A 19,026-nucleotide genomic window follows, 5' to 3' on the forward strand; every position below is an offset into this window, starting at 1 on the left:
TTCCCTTCGAATGGAATCGGCGGGTGGACCCCTTCGGCTCTCGATTCTTGCGTTCGTACGACGAAGCACAAATTTATGGACTTGGGACCGACGTTTTAGAGCAGGTACATGCTGTTTCCCCTGTTCTCGCACCTTGCAGATCGTTAATTCCACCACAGAATGCACCTTCGGCGCGTTTGATAACTGGAGAATGCGCTGGGTAGCATTCCGAGAGACAGGCATAGTGTGTATTATCATTGACAGGCTTGAAAGCACGTCCAATCGTGATAGGACTTCCGTTTATGACGTTAAACTAACAGAACCTTCGTAACCCGACGTTATCGATTATCAACGCCGACGGTCCACCTTTTTAAACGATGTGTAACAAATGAATATCGAAAGCGAGGACCACGAGAGCCTCCTTATACGCCAGCGAGGCCGTTTTCTGTTCGGGGAAGTGATTAATGACGAAGCACGGTCCGCTGTCCATTTGTTTAAACGTGAACGGGTCGGAGCAGTGGCCCTGCACGCTAATCGACCAGTAGAACGTTATTAGAATCGACTTTATAGGAGCTATAGTCTGCGAGTTCACCTAATGTCGCTATTAACCTTCCGAGAACGAGGGACTTGGTTGGAAAATTGAAATTAAGGTGAACAGGTAGAGCCGTCGCCCTTTTGTACAAGGAGTGCAAATATTAGCCATTAACCACGGATATTTCCCAAATATTTAACCAGTCAGGTAACCATAAGTTTCAGGCTACTTGCTGTGTAACTGGTCTGTTTATGTACGAAGATATCTAATGATCTTCTGGCAGACTGTGTAATCTCTTGTTTACACCCTTGTAATCCTAACCCGATTAGCAGAGCGACGTACGAGTTCGCGCGGCAGATCCGACTAATCTTGTTCCGCAGGATGGTTTACGCGATCCGATCGCTCTGCAAATAGGCTTTCTTTGCTTGCAGGGGGAGTCGCGAGCGACCACGTTACGCCGATCATCGTGTGAAAACTGCAAAGTCTCGGTCCATTAGCTCCGAAGACTGGTCCCATTGTCGGGTCCATTGTCGAGGAACGTGGCCCTCTCCCCCCCCCCTGTTCTTCTTCTCCGTTCTTCCCCGGCCGTCGTCTATCTCTTTTTTCTTCTTTTCTATCCTCGTCCTTTCTTCTTCGACGCGCCCGCTCTTCTCCTGCGTTTTCCTTCAGATCCGAGCATAAGTTAGAAACCCGTCAAGACTAGTGACCTGCTGATCCCGATGATGCTTCCTTGGGACCAGGTAAATCGCGTATAAAATTGACTCGCAGCGAGGAAGAAAAGGTTCAGCCATAATGACGTCTCGACGAACGGACCGTCATCAGGGAAATGCCATTTGGAATTTGACGGAACCGAGGAAAGAGGAGGACGAGGTTTCATGGATGTGGTGGAGGATAGTGTTGAAAAAATGAAGTGGTTGTATCGTGTTCTATTAAAAAATGCTGTATATTGCGAGGGAATATCAAAGAAGTTAATGTAAGCATGCATTAGGTTCTTATTCGACACGAAAGTGACCAGGGTCCACCAATTTCCAGCTAAACTATAAAAGTCTGTGAGTTACGGTGAACTCTAGGAAAGCGTTCCCTTTTTTCCTCCGAGAATATTAGTTCTCCTGGCCGATAGCTCATGTTTATGCGCGCACGGACCCACGGTCCTCCACAAAAGAGCGCCGAAAGACTGTTATAGCCCGAAAGAAATATGTTACGAGACTTCCCGTGTCCACATTCTATAAAATAACGCCGCTGGCCATTCGCTTAACTCGCGCCAACAGCCCCGATCTCTATGCAATCGGTATATTCGGGGATACCGAAAACTCCAAGCTGTTGTTTCACTTCGCTGGAGCTTTGAATATATTGTGGGAGCGCGTCGTTCTTACGCGCATAAATCGAGGAAAAATACGAGAGATCGTGGTCCCTGTCGATTTCTTATTGCGGATAGCCGAAATCTGACCTGCCTCGTCCTTCCGATTTGCATCGGTCCACCGCCCCTGAATGTCTCTCGAGAATGCGCGGCTTTCGCAGGAACATCGAACGTCCCAGTGAACGCACAAAGCGCACTTTACACCCCCGCGTGTCCCTCCGTTTACCAATTGGACACACACCCCACGAAAACGGTGTCCCGGTCATCTCGTTTTCCCCTTACTCCGTCGATGACCAGTCGGAGGATGGACTGTTTAAAAAGATCCACCGAGTACCTGACTTCGTTGAGGATCAGCAGATTCACAGTGAAATATATCGAGCTGCATGAGTTTCGAAGTAAAGTGAACCGAAGAAGAGATCACGAAGATGACAGGGAGAAGAATCACTGTGTACATCGGGTGGCAGTGAAGAATTAGCGTGGAGAAGGAAAGGACTAATCGCAGCGTTGAAAAGTTTTTAAGCGACAGGGACGAGGGAGGCGGAATGGCACGTTTTGTAACGATAAAGAGTAACCATAGCGAAGGAGCAAGATTCCGGAGAAATTCCCAACTCCCGGGGGAATCGAACGTCCGCGTGGGAGTACTGTTTACCGGTGGAGCAATTTACCCCTGGCTGAGACGTTAAGCGGCTTATTAGGGGACAGTGGCCAGCTCGAGCGGAGGAAAGTGAAGGGTTGCTCGGGGCGTGCCCCCACCTTTCACCCTTCTGCCGCGACACCGTCGTAAGATTTACGACGATGTTGCAGTTGCAACGCTACTGGTCCTCGCTCGGACATGTGTCACCCAGCACTGTTCAATTTCCATGCTTTTCGTGCTTCTGCCAGAACGATGCTTTCGACGAATTTGACAAACAAGCCCCCAAAGCCCCCTGAGAGAGTCTGCTTGTGGTCGTCAGGAAATATTCCGAAAGATCGATGGTCTGGGTTAGGTCTGGGCCTTTCTCTCTCTCTCTCTCTCTCTCTCTCTCTCTCTCTCTCTCTCTATCTATCTATCTCTCTCTCTCTCTCTCTCTCTACGTGCACATGACATCAGGATGATACTTCCCGCGCACCGGAAATTGATAATCGTTTTCCGGTATGAGACTGACGCATCGGCGAGGCATTTAATGTCACTGGAACGCGCCCACTTCATCGTGCTGTCTTTCGCGGGATTCGTTAAACGACGCATAATAATAAAGGAGGGACTACGGACTCGCGATAAGAGTTCATTATTTTCGCGTTCGAGTCTAAATCCCATGATGCATTGCAGAACCAAGCCAGTCATGCAGATAACAATGTCCTTCGTCAACTGCCAAGATTATCGAGACGATACTATCGGGGCAAGTGGCTCTTCCGAGGCTGAACAAACAAGATTCGAAGAGATCATTCGATACATCCTCCACTCGCAAGTACAACAAGCGATTAGGGACACAACGTTCGTAACATGTGGAATACGGGGACCCAGGAACCATCATCAGTTGCGGAAAGTATCTTTTCGCGCGTCAAATGCAAGCTTGGCTTTTGCTAATTCACTGTGCCTTCTCGCAACTAAAATTCGGTAAGTGTTATACATCGATTTCGATGAAATTTTGCACAAATTTTCAGTGTTCCAATTTACGAACTTTATCGTATTTGGATGGTGGTGTCTTCTAACTTTAAGGGATGGATATTGAAACATACTTCATATTAAAGAATTCTTTTTATTCTGAACCCAACAGTGTGAGTGTAAAATTATGGCTCTAATTATGTTTTTGATGTTCGCTGTTATCGTAACCGACAGTCCATGAATAAACATATATGTATTATGAATGATGAGACTCATTTGCGTCGCACACTTTTTATATATGTATATTAGTAAAGCTATGTCTTACGATGAAGTTCAGCGTGATTAAATAAATATACATAAATTACAACGGTTTACATTAACATTCAAGGAATGATGCTATACTTTAGAAACAGTGTAACTGTGAAGCATCTTTCGATAAAACGGGTGGTTTCTCCCTGAAACTCGAAAAGTAGCACCAACCAAATATAGCAAAGTTCAGGGAACAATTGTGCAAGGTTTCATCGAAATCAGCGGGTGACGCCGAGCGTCCCTTGCCAGTAAGGCACAATAATGATGACTATCTGGTACGGATCGGTAGCGCGAAAGTGTCGTCACCTTGTCCTGCCAATAATCACTTTACAGCCACCATAAACCAATACTTTGTGCTGCCCTGTGCAATTCACAGTCCCAACCGGTGGGATGCATTGTGAACGCTGCCTTCCAGCATGGACCAGGATCTTTCATGGATTTATGGCACGACGTACGCCACAAAGCGCACCCAGACCTTTGAGAAAGCTGGTGCCCGTTATCACGTGCTTCCGTGCACCCAAGAACCCGTCGCGGGCCTCTCCACGCTTTGACACGTCTTTGCAAATCTCGTCCACCCCCGTTGGTGACCAACAAAGGGCCACTAAATACCGTAAAAATGTTACTTTGACTCCTTTCCCCGGTGTCCCGGCATCGTCTTCTTCACCAGTCACTGGACTCACTAGCATTTCGCCACCTTTGCGCGAAACGTTCTCGCAAGACTTGCTGCTGTACATTCTGGATCGTCGGTGCTTAACGCGACGGAGCAGACGGCGAATTTTGTCGGGCGTGAAATTAGAAAGGGTGGACGACTTTTTCAAGTACATTAGCGGTAATTGTTTCGTGCAAGGTGAAAGGTAACTTCCACCCACACACGACAATGCGCAGTTGTGTAATTACGGGGATGCGCGTATAGGAAGAGCGCGTGCTAGCGTTCGTGTTCTGAGGCGGAACGTCACAGGCGTGCAGGACCGCTAATTAAACCCAAATGCCTTATCCACTAATTAAACCCCAAACGATTAAGCTTATTTCTCCTGCCGTTACGACGTTTCTACCGATAATTATTACCTACCAGCTCGACAGCTCCTCGAATCATGGGCCGGCCGAATCGCGGAGCAATGATTTCCCCCGGAGGTCGATCGCCGTTTATGCGATACGAAAAAAACCGTTCGCATTACGGAGAGCTCGTGGACGAATTCGGCGAACATTTCGGAACTGTGCTTCCCCAAGATTATTCTTTAACGACGCAAAGCAATGGTGTAAAAACTGTAAAAAGTGAAAGCCTAAAACATAAGATCTTAGATCCTAAAACAATCGTAAAGGAATCGAGATTACGTGTTCGCTGAAAATGTGTTTCCATGCATAGAAAGCGCAACGAGACCAAACATTGTCTCAGGCTCGTGCTTGAAAAGCATCTGTACCCCTTTGCAATCCGCGCCACTAGAAATAAACAATCGTACGTGCCCAGTGCAAAAGACGACAATTTGTAAAAACTATGAACGCTCTCAAGAGAGTAGCGCAGGATTCACGAAGGCTTTCCTCGGTGGCATGAGGCAGCCCCCAGGGACGACCACAAAAGGTGCGTAGCCTCGATCCTCTATCCTCGGAACGCAGGGTTGATTTATGAGCCGATGGAGGGGAGGGCGCATGCGCACCAGGCCACAGGATTCACTGGGGTCTATCCCCACCTCCATAGAGGAACCCGGCAGAGCATTCAGCCTCCTCCCTTCTTCGTCGGTTCCTTGTCCACTCGGTTATTAAAACCGAGGCGACACGGTCGGCAACCAGCAATTATCTGGCGAACGCTCGGAACCGCGCACGCTCCGATCAGCGCACGGCTTTCTTCAGTTTCCTCTTCGTTTTCGTTTTCGCTTCGCTCGCCGGTACGCAACACAGTTACCAGTGATCAAGATTACAGGATTACACATTGTTTCTTATCCACTTCGCGCCCACACGTGTCGAAGGATCGACGGGGGAGTAATTGTTGCTGAAAGACGGAGGATCGTGGAGATTCACGCAGTGAAGTGATGGCACAAGTGATGCAGTATCAACAGGTCCGTTAATAATGGATTTCGTGTAAATGCGGCGCGTATCGTAGAGATGAAATTGTAGTGTCGAGCAAGGGAATCATTCCCTTGAAATCGTTGTGCAATATGTTTACGGAAAAGTGATCATTTCCTCATCGACGCAGCGTAATAAACTGGTCGTTTCCGTCGTTACGTAGATCTAGAAATACCGAAGGGAAACGGAAGACCAAACGTGGGATATAACTTTCGATGTACAGTTTCTAATCGACTTTAATATAACTCTATTCATTTATACGTAATTACAGATGTGTATGCCGACGATGTCGCCCATGCCCGGCATGACGCCAATCCCCAGTCTCCCGATGCCTATGCATCAGCCTACCGCGATGGATTACGGAACTCCGGGCATCCATTATCAGCCTTACAATCCTGCGTTAAGCAGCCACCACCTTCAGACCAGTCAACCTAGCTACTGGTACCCAGGATCCACATGTCATAATCAAATCAGCGAGCCACTGACTCCACCAGCCTACACAATGTCTAGCGTAGCGACCAGCGCCAGCTCGTGGACGACTCCAACGCACCTCGCCCAACCTCAGCTTACAACTATCCCGGCAATTCAACATTACTCCTTGCCGCCAAGTCCCTCGGAGCTTCCACCGAGTCCTCAGGACCACGCTTCCCCTTATCAGTGGCCCCTGACCCCCCCGGCGGACCATCATCTCCTGGCTGCCGAGGAAGCTGGCAAATCTGGCAGGAAGTGCACAAGATGTCGATGCCCGAACTGCCAAACGGACAGCGGGGCGCAGTTAGGCGTCGACGGCAAGAGACAACACATATGCCACGTGCCCGGATGCGGCAAAGTGTACGGTAAGACCTCTCACTTGAAGGCGCATCTCAGGTGGCACACTGGCGAACGACCGTTCGTCTGTAACTGGCTGTTCTGCGGCAAGAGGTTCACTAGGAGCGACGAATTGCAGCGTCATCTTCGGACGCACACTGGCGAGAAGAGGTTCTCTTGTTCAACGTGCGGCAAGAGGTTTATGAGAAGCGATCATCTGACCAAGCACGTGAAGACCCACGAGAACCAGAAGAGGAAGAATTCCGCGAGCAAAAAGGAATCGAACAAGGAGAACTCGGTGCCCGCGGTACCTACCCAAAACCCATATCCCCCGATTGGTGGACAGTACACGATGATATAGGATCGCGGTGACATGTTATGTTTGTAAATTTTCGCGTACTGGTTCCTCGTCCACACAGCACACTAGAGTTAATCCTTGAGGTCGCGTCGGATCGATGCGGCTGAATGTTGTAGCGGTAGATGTGACGGCCTTTGTAAATATTTCAATCCCTACCGAAAGTTCCTGCTCCCTTTTGTAATTATTGTACATAAAATGGAGATTTTATATTTTTTGTAAAATACAGGTGACTTCAAACGAATGTAATTAAGTTATATAATACGAATTTAATGTAGAAGAAATGCGAATGTTTGCCCCTAATAAATACTCTGTAATTCTGTCGTAAAGTGGTGCTCGGCGATGGGTGTGATCAGAACGAACGTGAATTTTATACGGGGCTAGAGCGTAGATTTACCGTGAAAATTCACATAATAACGAATCATCCCCTTGTCGTATATCAGGTTCCTCCCCGACATCTTCCTGTCATACGATACGTCGTGGGTCCCGCCCAAGGAGCACAATGCGACGTTGGGCACTTCAGAAACCAGCCCTTCGCTGCTCCTCGGTGATTTCCTACCTGGCAGGTGTTTCGATCCCGATTAAGGAAAAAAAAATCATTCCAAGGAAAAACTACCCTAAGCGTCTTGCCCAACTCCGTAGGGTTATCCCTACAACGCAACCGATGCGATTATCTTCGAAGATGGAGGATGTATTAAACAAAATATCACATTCTTTGAACGGATGCATTCAGCGATATTTCTAGATCACCTAAAATCTTTCGAAGACCTTCACTGGTTTGTAAAACAGAGGGGAGGAGAATAATAAAACAAGTTCAAACACACCACGTGTTCTACATTTTTGCGTATTCGGAAGATTAGGAAACAAAAGATTTGAAATCTCCTGCCCCCTTAGCGCCGCAATGCGCAAAATGTCTGCCTCCCTAGCTGAATTCCCTCGCCAGTTTACTCGGTCCCCCTCGCGAAGCGAAAGGATTGAAGAAAACTGCGAGAGGGTCAGTGGAAACTCGAGTCCGTGAGGGAAATTCGTGAAACGCATACGGCACTGTGCCGGTTTCATTCGTATTCCCGCCAAGAGATGGCTGCACGATGAATGGAAAAAGCCCCCGTAGCCCCATTAAGGGGGCGGTGCGCTGTAGCCCTGTAGCCCCGGTAAGGATTCATGGCTGGCGTGTAGAGGTAGAGGCAGAGAAGGCAGACGCGAGGATAGAGGTAGAGGGAAAGCTAGACGGCGAAGGAGAAAGAGGAGGACGGCAGAGGAGACTTGAAGAGGGCACGGAAGCGAGATAGAGGCCGTCGGTGGATGGCGGGGGTGGGACAGGAGGGGGGGAGAGGGTTACGAAAACGGAATAAAACAAAAAGGAGGCAGCCGCGGAGCAAATTATAGGGAAAAATAGGGAGGGACGAGGCGGAGGAGGCCAGCACAGGCCCCGGTGGTGTGGCACTCACCGGTGGAAGACGATCAGGTGGATGGGTGGATGGGTGGAAGGGTAGGAGGGGAGGAGGGGTGGCGCCACGGCAATTCCAGGCTCGCGTTCAACGTTCCCCGCTGAAGTACCGCGGATAGCCGCGAAGTTAGTGCGCAAGAGATTCAAAGAGAGTCCACAGAGTGACGAGGCTACTCGTGTCTCCCGTTCGCCTTCTCCCGAGTGCCCCGACCCACCGCGAGGAGGGAATCGCGCGACTCCGAGGAATTCACCGTGAACGGGACCAACTTGGACAGCATCCTCGAAAGGGGCGAGAGGGAGGGAGAGAGTGAGGGAGAGCAAAGTACACGCGGTGCACGGCTCTCTCTTACGTGTTACGCGCGGTCAGTGCGAGAGGCTGCGACGTGCCGCGAGCATGCGTCCGCGACGGACGGCCCTTAAGGCGGACACGCAACACGCCGACTCGTCGACGTCGTTGTCGTCGTCGAAGTCGTCGTTGTCGTCGTCATCGTTGCCCACATCCGTGAATGCTCGCTTCTCACCGTCATCGCCGGACGAATGCACGCGCTGACGTCGTCCAGGAGGCGAAATACCGACGAACAGGTTCGTAGCCGCGCGCATGTCACCGGTAGAGCCTGGGGCCGGTCTCTCGATTCCTAGCCGATCCGTTGGGGATTCGCGCGGGAATCACTATCGATACCGTTCGCCCTACGCGTTCCTCCCACCACCCCCGGTCCCCGCGAGATCTCGAGAATATCATCGCTTAGCCGCGACATGTCGGAGCACATGGGACGGAGAGTGATACGACGCGACCCTGGTATACCTGTGCCCGGTACCCCCGCGTCGCGATTCGTCCCACCTTTCTGGCAATCCACGTTGCCTACGGTGCTCGACCCCCGCTGTGCTGGCCAGTCAGTGTGTACGATCTAGGAATAGCTGGGTGCCTTATTGGCTTGTGTTTTGGTTTACCGCAAATGCGTCCTTATCGAATCCGGCAACCGCGGACTGCTTTTATTATCCCTGTTATTGATTCTCCCCCCATAGTTTCGAAGGACGCACACGTGTTGATGATCCTCAGTTGGACTCGAGCCGCGGAACGTTACGGGTAGCCGGTCGTGGAAAGAATGCTTCTGAATCTCGCTGGAGGGTTTGAAACCTGTGACGTAGTGTTTCTCGTAGTTGTTGTTCAGTGTGGACCGTGGTGCACGGACACAACGTTCTGAGGATCTAAGAGAGCCATTAGAAGGTCGTTGCGATCGCGTCCCAGCTGTGTATCGGTACGTTTTGGGATCCACGGAACCAGCTGAGCCGGCAAACTGGACGCGGATGTCGGGGGCGGCGGGGGCCGCAGGGGTGTCAGCCCTCCAACGCATCTCGGCAATATAAATGTGAGTCTTTGCACCAATCTCCATTTAACAATATTTTCTGTCGTCATTTTATTGTATTCAGTTAAGCATATTTAGATAAATTTCTGTAATCAATGTTAGATAAGTTGTAAAACATTTTACACAGTATCAACTGTTTATTTTACTCGGTATATATTTTGCGATAAAAACGCTCAGTCAGAATTAATAGACCTCATAATGGAACAAAATTTTTGCGCTATTTTACTACATTTCATGTGATTGTGTAATTGTTACGTGGTACATGCCTTAGCCTGTCCCAAGACACATTAGCAACACACAAACGAACAATAACTTACGAAGTAGGTATACCACTCGCACGTAACATAAGAAACTACTGTGCATCGATTTTTCGTTTATCGACAGCGCTTAGGCACTTTCCTCCCCGCTTTTATTCTATAATCGCGATCATTACCTGAAATTACACGTACTAACCGGACGGTTTCTATGTTTGTTCCTTTCATTACGCTTGGTCATGGCCACCTTGAATAGATGTATATATTTTGTCAATCCGCGATGCATGACACGCGTACACGATGGTAGTTGGTGTTCCTTACGCGGCTAACGAAAAGCTACGCGCCGTGCCATTAACCTCGCCACCTTTTTAGTAATTCACTGAAGCGAAGAGGCACCTTGCAGGTTGGTTATCGGGAGAAACTAGCTTTTCTCTTATTTAAGGCAGTCTTTTAGTCTTCTTCCCCCCCACGACAGAGATCGCCTGAGATTTACTTGTTAGGGCAGAGATCGATATCGACAAGATCCCCGTAGCTAATCCTAGAGCTGTGGCTCGGTCGCACGAACTCGCCAAGAGAGCCGCTAGTCAGTTCCTGGCCGATATAGTGAACGTTACTATGTTGCTACGCCCGTTTCACGCCCACCATACATCATGCGTTATGCGCAGACCTACCTGCCGACGTGTACACGTCGTTTCAAAGTTGCTGCCCGTGTTTCTGATAAATTCTTATCGCGGAACATCGTGCGACAACGGTTACCCTCTTCCTGGTGTAGCAAAGTAGTCTACAACGTTCTGGTTATAAACACGAACCTTGTCAGAGCTTGTTGTTATCGCGGTCTCATGCCAAAATATTATTCTCGTAATTATTTGATACTGCTTCGATGGATACATACGGGAATTTGAAGTATGCCAATGAAACGATGGAAGCGATGGTAGCTATTGCTTTAAGAAGCGGTGGTAGACTTTTGCATCGAGAAAGAGACTTAGTTTGGGCATTGTGGAACTATCTGTAGGCAGTGGAGAAGAGTAGGCCATTCGGTCGAGTTGAAACGTGGCCGAGCAGACGGTCGAAGGGCAAGAAACACAGTGCCGGCACTTGGCTGACACACCTCCACACAAATCTAATTAATTTATATCCTGAGAGAGGCGCCACTAGGGACGTCTACGTCCGACAGGGGAAAAGAAAGTAGCAAAGCTGGCTGTGGTACCGGCTCTTGAATTGCGGGAACCAATGGTCCTAGCTTTCGGTATGGCAACGGGATAGGATCAGGGTTCTTCTCGAAGATTCTCTAGAAAGCAAATGAACTTCTTTCTGAAGAATGAGCTTATCAATCTTCCTCTCGATTTGATACATAAAATTCACATCCAAAGTGTCGAATAATCTTCTTGAAACACCCAAAGCATCTCAGAGTTATTGGAACTGTAAACCAATCATAGCTTCGCGATATTAAAGGAAAACGAACAGGGAGGGTAATTACCCCTCGACCACCGTCGTTAATTGAGAAGAGCCTTCGGAACATTCGACAACGACCGTCCAAGCTTTCAAATAACCGTTGGCTACATTGTCGGGGCTTGTTAGGAATTACAGAATGGAACGGACACGAAAAAGCACACGCCATAATACTGTCCGGCCAGCGGATCCAATTAACCAGCCCCACCCCAGAAAATCTACACGCGTCGCGCGCACGTACCCTCATTAGCGGTTCACCCCGAGAGCGTCGCGTGAACTTTGCACCTGCAAGTTGCCACCATGCAGTTTCGCAGCGGCAAACGACGTGTCCTCCGACTTTCTCGAAGTCTACAGCACAATCGTTGCCCACGGGCTGAGAAATCGGCGTGTGCCCGCGCCAGATGCGAGAGCGTTCTCGCGCGGCCACGAGCGGGTCGTCGCAGCTGTTGCTGATTATGCAACGTGGTCGGGAATAAAGACATCGAGTTCTTCTTTGATGGCGAAGACAACGCTGGCCGGTTTCTGGGGCTCGTCATTGGGGAACGGGGGTTCCGTGACGACACGATGACACTTTGAGGTCTGTAGCTGGACAGTCTGTCTGTATTGTTAGGGGTATGGCGAGACAGAGACACGTGGTGTTCGTGCGAATTACAGAAACTGTTGTTTAGATTCTCTCACAAATATTGGAACTACTCTTTATCGCACTTTTACTGGTTGTACTTTTCACTGCTTCCCTGTTTAGTACAGTGCACGTGCAAGTTTCGTGAATAATTGAACACGGAAACACGAGAAAGTAGATGCAAAGCATGTCACCTTTGCATTTCTGTGATAAGCATAGGCGATTCAGATAATTCAGCGTGTAGACAATTCGTATGATAGTGTCAATTTGTAATCTCGTAGAGTAATGCATTCGTTGCAATTTCATTAGAATATCTTGGCAATGAATGGAATATTCAACGTGGTTGATAGAAAGTCGGAACGTTGGTCGGTTGCGTTGCCAGTGACAGGAACATGCACCGGTCCCAAGGGATCCCTGCGGTATTAAGCTATTATTCTTAATTAGCAACGAATCGAAGGATACGCGGTGCAAAGTAACTGGCCTCCCCTCCCCCTCTCCTAGCATTATGTACACGATTAATAATTTGTCCGGGGCAAACGAGCCATCGAACATTTACGGCTCGATGGTAGCGCGTGCGCGGAATAAAATAAGCGGATTATGCAGATGAGAGTCCGATTCTGTCACTTTTGATTTACGGCCGTTCCTTTGAGAACTTTCAAGTGACAGAACGAAAGGAGGGTTGGTAGAAATTTCCGCCGCGATTCATGCTCGTAGACCACGGTCTATTTGCGCTTCCGTCTGGATAAGTGCATCATTAACTAACCTCGCGTTAATATCTACGTTTTCTGGCTTATTATGTTAATTGCGGAACCAGCGGCCCCCGGGGCCACGAAAGGGCACAGTCTCTGGTACCGTTTCGCGTGTACCATCGTCCCTCTTGTTACAATTACAAAGGGAGTGGAAACTTGAGGGTAGAGATACATTTCCTCTAGCCATACAGACCATAGATATATTATAGAGTTACGTGAGCTCCCGTACGATATTATTTAAAGCAAGCTACGCACACTAACCCTTAGTGGCCGCGGATTAATTTAGTCTCTCCGCACAAGTCGCATTCCCGTAGAAAACATAAGCAAAGAAAGTAGCAAACTTATGTGAAGCGAGAAATTAACGACACAAAGGGAACGGGCGGGGGCAAAATAAAGAAAAATGGGAAGCGAAGGCAATCATCCAGCTGCCGCTGTGTTTTCCGTTCGCCTGTAACAGAGTCGATTCGATTAACCCGATCCCCGATCGATATTACCCTCTGTCGCTCTTCTCTACCCGAATTCGATAGAGAGACGTCGATAAATTTATTTACGAGGGGAATGCCTCGAACCACCGATGCGCCGCGTCGATGCGCCAGGGGTAATTGGCGGGGAACGTTTTTAAGGAGCGAGCCTGCTCACGGTGGAGTTGCAGTGTAATCAACATTTAATGCGCTGCCCCGATGGATTACGGTTAATGCTCGGCGGATCTGGGTCCGGCGCGCGCTCGCGAATCGGGGTCCTCTCGATCCCGATCGAGGCTGATCGGGCTGGGCCGCCACCGGGTTCGGCTTCGCCTCATTTTCCTCATAGCTGAAGAACGCCGTGGCCGTTCCACGGGAAGCGGACAAGCGTTCGCCACGCGATTATTACACGCACGTCGGTGTGCCATGGAAACGAAAAGAGAACGGTAAAAACGGCGCCACCGTTGCCCCCGGCGAAGACTGGAAGCCGTTTCGTAATCGCTGGCTGGATCATTTTCTGCACGACTGCGCGGGAAATTAGATCACCTACCTCTCATCCCGGTAGCAAGAGAGATCTAGGCAGGTTTCATCGCACGCTACAGGAAGAGCTTCTTCTTCTTTGTCCACTCCCCTCCTCCTCTTCGTCTCCCCTGCCGCCCTCTGGTAGTCGATCGCCTATCATCGACAGCTTGTCGCTGATAATTTAGCAATTAGCCAAGATTTTTCCCTCATCCTCGATCCACCGCTCTCCTACCGATTACCTTCTTTCCCGCGATGCCGGTTAGCTTCCTTCTCTCCTTTTTTTTCGCCTGTTGCCCCTTTATTCTCGACACGCATTTCTGGGACCGTTATAACCGTTCCGTTATCAGTTTATCGAACAGCTCGTTGCTCCTCCGCGGGTTCGTGGAAACCGCTTTCTAACGACTCTGCGTTGAAATAACGGCGCAAATGATTGATATATGGAGCGACTGTGCGTGATTGTGAGCGATTTTTTGATGTTCAGCTGGTCCGGTTAGTTTTCCTACCGGCGTCTCTGTGGAAGTTTGCAAGATATAGGGAACGTGGGAGAACTTGTATATAGTCGCAGATGTCTGAGTTTTACCCTGGAACGAACCCCTTCGAAATTTACCACGGCGGAGCCGCTCTACTTTTCTCGTCATCCTGCGCACCAGATTACGAACAGTCTCGAGGATTATCCGTGATCGCGGCGCGGTGCTCCGAAGAGGATTCGAAAAAACCTCACTGGCGTAGGAACACCGCTCGCCCTTCTCCCTCTCTTTCTCTCTCTCTCTCTATCTCTCTCTCTCTCTCTCTCTCTCTCTCTCTTTCTCCTCCTGGTCCCTTCTTTTCACCCGACTTTCTCCCTCCACGGGATCGTCCGCGCCCTTCTCTTCTTCCCTGGCTCTCGGCTCTGGCTTTGCTTTTGGCTTGGGCCGGGTGTAATCGGTTCCCCGAAGCCAGGGCTCATTATCGACCCGTCGGCCTAGCAATTACCTGCGAAGCCTCTTTCGACTTCGTGTGTGCCAGCCCGAGCACAGTTTCCGACTCTCCGCCAGGCCTTCCGAGATCCTCGCAGGATCCCCCGGCGGAGCGACTGAGAAAACCCTGGCGAGAGACGAGGAGGGAATGGGAAAGCCTTGGTGTATCCATCGAAACGGCAGTTACTGCTTCGTTGCTGCTGTTGTTGCACTGCGAAACGGCAAACGCCGCGATAATCCGTACGAAGTTGCGGATAAACGACCGATGATAATTACTGGACGTGCCAGCAGTATGCGATAATTGCCGGGGCCACCAAGTTCGCACCAGTTACGAGGAAGAATCCATCCGCGGGAACGCAGGGCCGGGGTTTCTTCCGCTAGTGCAGGAATCCTGCTCCCTCGTTCCCCGGGATCCTCTTCTCGCGATAGAAAGCGATTAAAGATTAAGCCGAGGAATCCAATACTATGTCTCTAGGAGCACGGCGTTACGTTGCATTCCCTCTAATTATTATATTCATTGCCATATGTATTATGCAATAGGGTATTGTATTATCGCGACTGCAACAAACTTGCCAGGCCATTTCCACTATCGGTAGCGTTTAGCCTAACGAGTTTGCTAGGCAGCTCTACAAAGTAGCGCATGCATATTTACACAGTCGATTTATCGGAAGTTAGTTACTATGGTCTTATGTAATAGTGGGAAAGCCTGAATTTTTGCGACTTCATCGCGGAGCGCGGCGATAAAAACCTCCATCTATTTACCAATTTCCTTGCGCTCGGTTCTTCTGGTACAGATATGTCGGTGGCCTGAGAGAGCGGGCTTTTTGCTACTGTCACGCCTCGAACACCTTAGCGTTCTTGCTCCGCCTGGTGGAGGAACAAATGGGAATCCGATGCAGCACTGAGTGTATGGGATGTTAGAATAATTTTCTAGAATATTGGAGATTTGTTGGGTGGAAAATAAGTCGAGGGAATAAGAGGCGAGCGAACATTGTAGCTGTTGCATAATTACAAGGGTATAGCAAGGGATAGATAATTGACAAGGCATGCCACACACGTGGATTCGCCAGGGGAACAAGAAAACGAGGACACTGTGGGCTATATCTGATCATCTGCAGTCGCTCAAGAACTAAGGCCACGTAATTACACCTACATTTTATCACGATTGCGACACCTCGGTTCCTCTCCGTGATTTTGTAACAAGTTCAAGTCGATGTTTAAAGGTGCTTTCGCGCGATTCGCGGGATAAAAGACTTAAAAGGACACTCCACAGCGAACCGCGGCTTAACGAGTTTCGAATCCCTCGAGCGTGCAGGACAGGACGTTATCAGAGAGTGGTATCGACGTTTTTATGTAGCTCGTAAACATTAAGCCTTCTTTCTCTCGCGGCTGCAGAACGTGAAAAACGAGCGCCAGAGAAATTGCACTCGTTTAGCCGCGATCATCGTGGTGGACGTTTGGACATGGTGATAGTCTGTTTGGTGTCTTCTTCAACGGCTTATTTGCCAGCTTGTGACGATGAAAGTTGCGCGAATCCAGCCATGAGGCGAGCTCCAGTTCGTGGAAAAGCGTCCAGCGTGTCTCGTGAGACCGCGAGCTTAACGAAGAGAGAAAGGGCCATGACAAATGGCAATTTTGCAGATGGAGGACCACCGGTAGCGAGGTCCCTTTACTTCTTCCCCAAACACGTACTCCCCGAGTATCGAGTGCATTCCAATTACCAGCTTGGGACCAATAAACGATCGGAGACTTTAAAAAGAAGATCGTCATGCGCATATAGATCATGGACAACGTCCTCATGACCATTTCGACTTTTCCCGTGCCATAAGGGGCCACAGACCCGCGATCATCGACCTGTATGTAACAGGAACGAAGTAAATAAATAGTGGATCGACGAACGATCGCACAGCTGGTATCAAATCGTGTCATCGGACCGCAGTGTTCCTCGAATTATCGATCGGCCGCTTCCTTCGCGGTATTAAACCAACGAGGCTGGAAAGCATGTCGATCGTTCTCCAGTGACGAACCTATGTACATATATAGTCGAACGGGCGAAGATTATCTTCTTCCCGTCGTTAGAGCGAGGTTTCGCGGCTGGCTCCGACCAGCAACGATAGAATCGGTAAAAGAAGCAGCAAGCTACCGTGGATCGCGAAGTCGAGCACACCTATACCTACGTGCTTTTGTTTCCCTCGGACGGAGTTGCGCAACCTCGTGACCGCGAATCGGCGCGCGTTCCCGTCGTCGACGGTCCCCACGTTTCGCAGACGTCCGCTGGAATTAATTAACGCCGGGCCACGTGCAAATTAACGGCCAGCGCTGTTCGAAATCGAGCGGCGTTTCTGTGCAGAGCGGTGGAAAGTAATTAGGTGTCATTACCGCATGTGGTAACGGGGTGTACGTGGCCTAGAGGGAGAAAGAGAGACCGAGCCCGGATTCAGTTTGTTGAAGTGATTATTCTTATTGTCGTTTCCGGCTGGTTTCTCGGAAATCTCGGAAGCGGGCACGTAAGCTCGATACAGACACGAGATCAGCGAGCTTCTTCGCCCTCTTCCCCGGTGGCTCATCCGCGGCGCTTTCTCCTGTTGGAGGATGTCCCCCGAGCACTCCTTGGACGTTCATCTGGATTTTCCTCCCACTTTAGGAGACCCCATCGAAGTCTAGTTAAGTAGCCTGATTCGCACGACCATTTAGTCTTCTATTAAGATACCTACCGTGCAGATTCCGAGATGCACGCTGAATTCAATGGAATCGTGTTGCATTCAATTAATGGACATTTTGATCGACTTTCGCGGGTTCCGAGCAGGGCAGCCAGTAATTTTCGCGCAGTACATCAGTGTCTGGCGGTTTTTAATATCGCTGGACGCAGTATATCATCGTTTTGTTTAAAGCCGAGCTCTCGTGCCCGGCTCGAGCGCCCCGAGCGCCGTGAAGAAAAGTGGCGGTGTTCGCGTAACCGCAATAAAACTCGCATTACGATCCGCGTAATACGTGCATAAAGTATTCGCGTGCACGGTAACGCGTATAAAATGCAGGACTCGTTCGCGTTACTCTCCCAGGCAACCAGGCTCTACCCTTCGCACGAACGTGTAATAGATTTATTTCGGAGAAACTCGGCGTTGCCCCTTCTTCGCGCGGTGCTCTGTGAAAAATCGGAAATTGCAGGCAACGCTGCTTTCCATTCGATCCAATTTATCGAGCGGCAGTGATACGACTTCCGTAATCGTTCGTAGAACACAGCGCACACGTGAAACGTGGGTGTGGAAGGCGCCAGCAGCTCTCTCGCTACAGCTGGATCGTGTTTCTGGCGTGGCGATACCGGTATCCCTTCATTCCTGAGTAATCGTCAGGCCCAAGGCACGCTATCCGCCATTTTCTAAATACGTTGCCCGAATATCGAATGTACCGGGAATCTGGCTCTGACGAAACCTCGTTTCACGTTCCAAATATGCGCCCGGTTTCTCAAGCTACTCCTTTCCTCACGTTCGGCAAGAATTCCCGTCAGATACGATCACGACGAATTGTAGAAACTAAGTACCTAAGTAGAAGTACGAGTACTCTCATCGAGCCGTAGAGCCATTTGGTCACTCCGCTCATCTTTCCAAAGTGTACGCTGCAAGGATCGAAGGGGAGAGTAATGAAAACTTCATGGAACCACGATGCAGGATCACGCCACCACCCCTAATGAACATTAGAGCTGGATCTTGGGGCATTCACTGTCAGCTGGTTTATTTTCGCCGGACCCAAAGTGCCGTTTATTATTAGCTTGATGTCTTGTTACGAGAACGCATTCCGAGAAGACTCGGCCCGGCGATGGGCCTAGCCTTTGGATTTCTGGAATCCAGAGGTTGTCGCTCTGAGGTAATTGCTTAATGCAATGAACTCATTGAACCAAGCGGCGACTTTCTGCGTCCTCTCGCTGGAAAGGGGAGAGATCAGTGCTTTGAACCTCTTCCGCGTAATCGTGTCGGCGAACGAGGGCTGGACGGACGCGAACAACGGCCTCCAGATGAAACTGCGACAATCGTTTTCGCGCAGAAGCAACATCAAAAAGATATCTTCATCCCTTATATCCTGGTTCTCTCTTAGACCTGTGTTCGGCGCGATAGACGCGAGCTCGTCAGGGTTGGTCCATTCGCGGAGGAAGGTAAAAGGCGCGAGGATTTTCTCACGAATCGAAGATTCCTCGAGCGAGCTGGACGTAATAACGAGGATGAACGCCGATG

The 19,026-nt window shown here is 49.7% G+C and overlaps 1 protein-coding gene across 1 annotated transcript; it reads left to right on the forward strand.

Moving 5' to 3' along the window:
- The first annotated feature begins 5,354 nt into the window (after positions 1–5,354).
- Positions 5,355–7,656, forward strand: LOC143374859 (uncharacterized). The gene is made up of 2 exons (XM_076823404.1): positions 5,355–5,810; positions 6,089–7,656. Exons 1-2 carry the CDS (start codon positions 5,784–5,786, stop codon positions 6,983–6,985), a joined length of 924 nt encoding a protein of 307 aa, XP_076679519.1. The 5' UTR covers positions 5,355–5,783; the 3' UTR covers positions 6,986–7,656.
- The last annotated feature ends 11,370 nt before the right edge of the window (positions 7,657–19,026 follow it).

This window comes from Andrena cerasifolii, chromosome 11 (genome assembly GCF_050908995.1).
Source record: "Andrena cerasifolii isolate SP2316 chromosome 11, iyAndCera1_principal, whole genome shotgun sequence".
Classification (NCBI taxonomy): domain Eukaryota; kingdom Metazoa; phylum Arthropoda; class Insecta; order Hymenoptera; family Andrenidae; genus Andrena; species Andrena cerasifolii.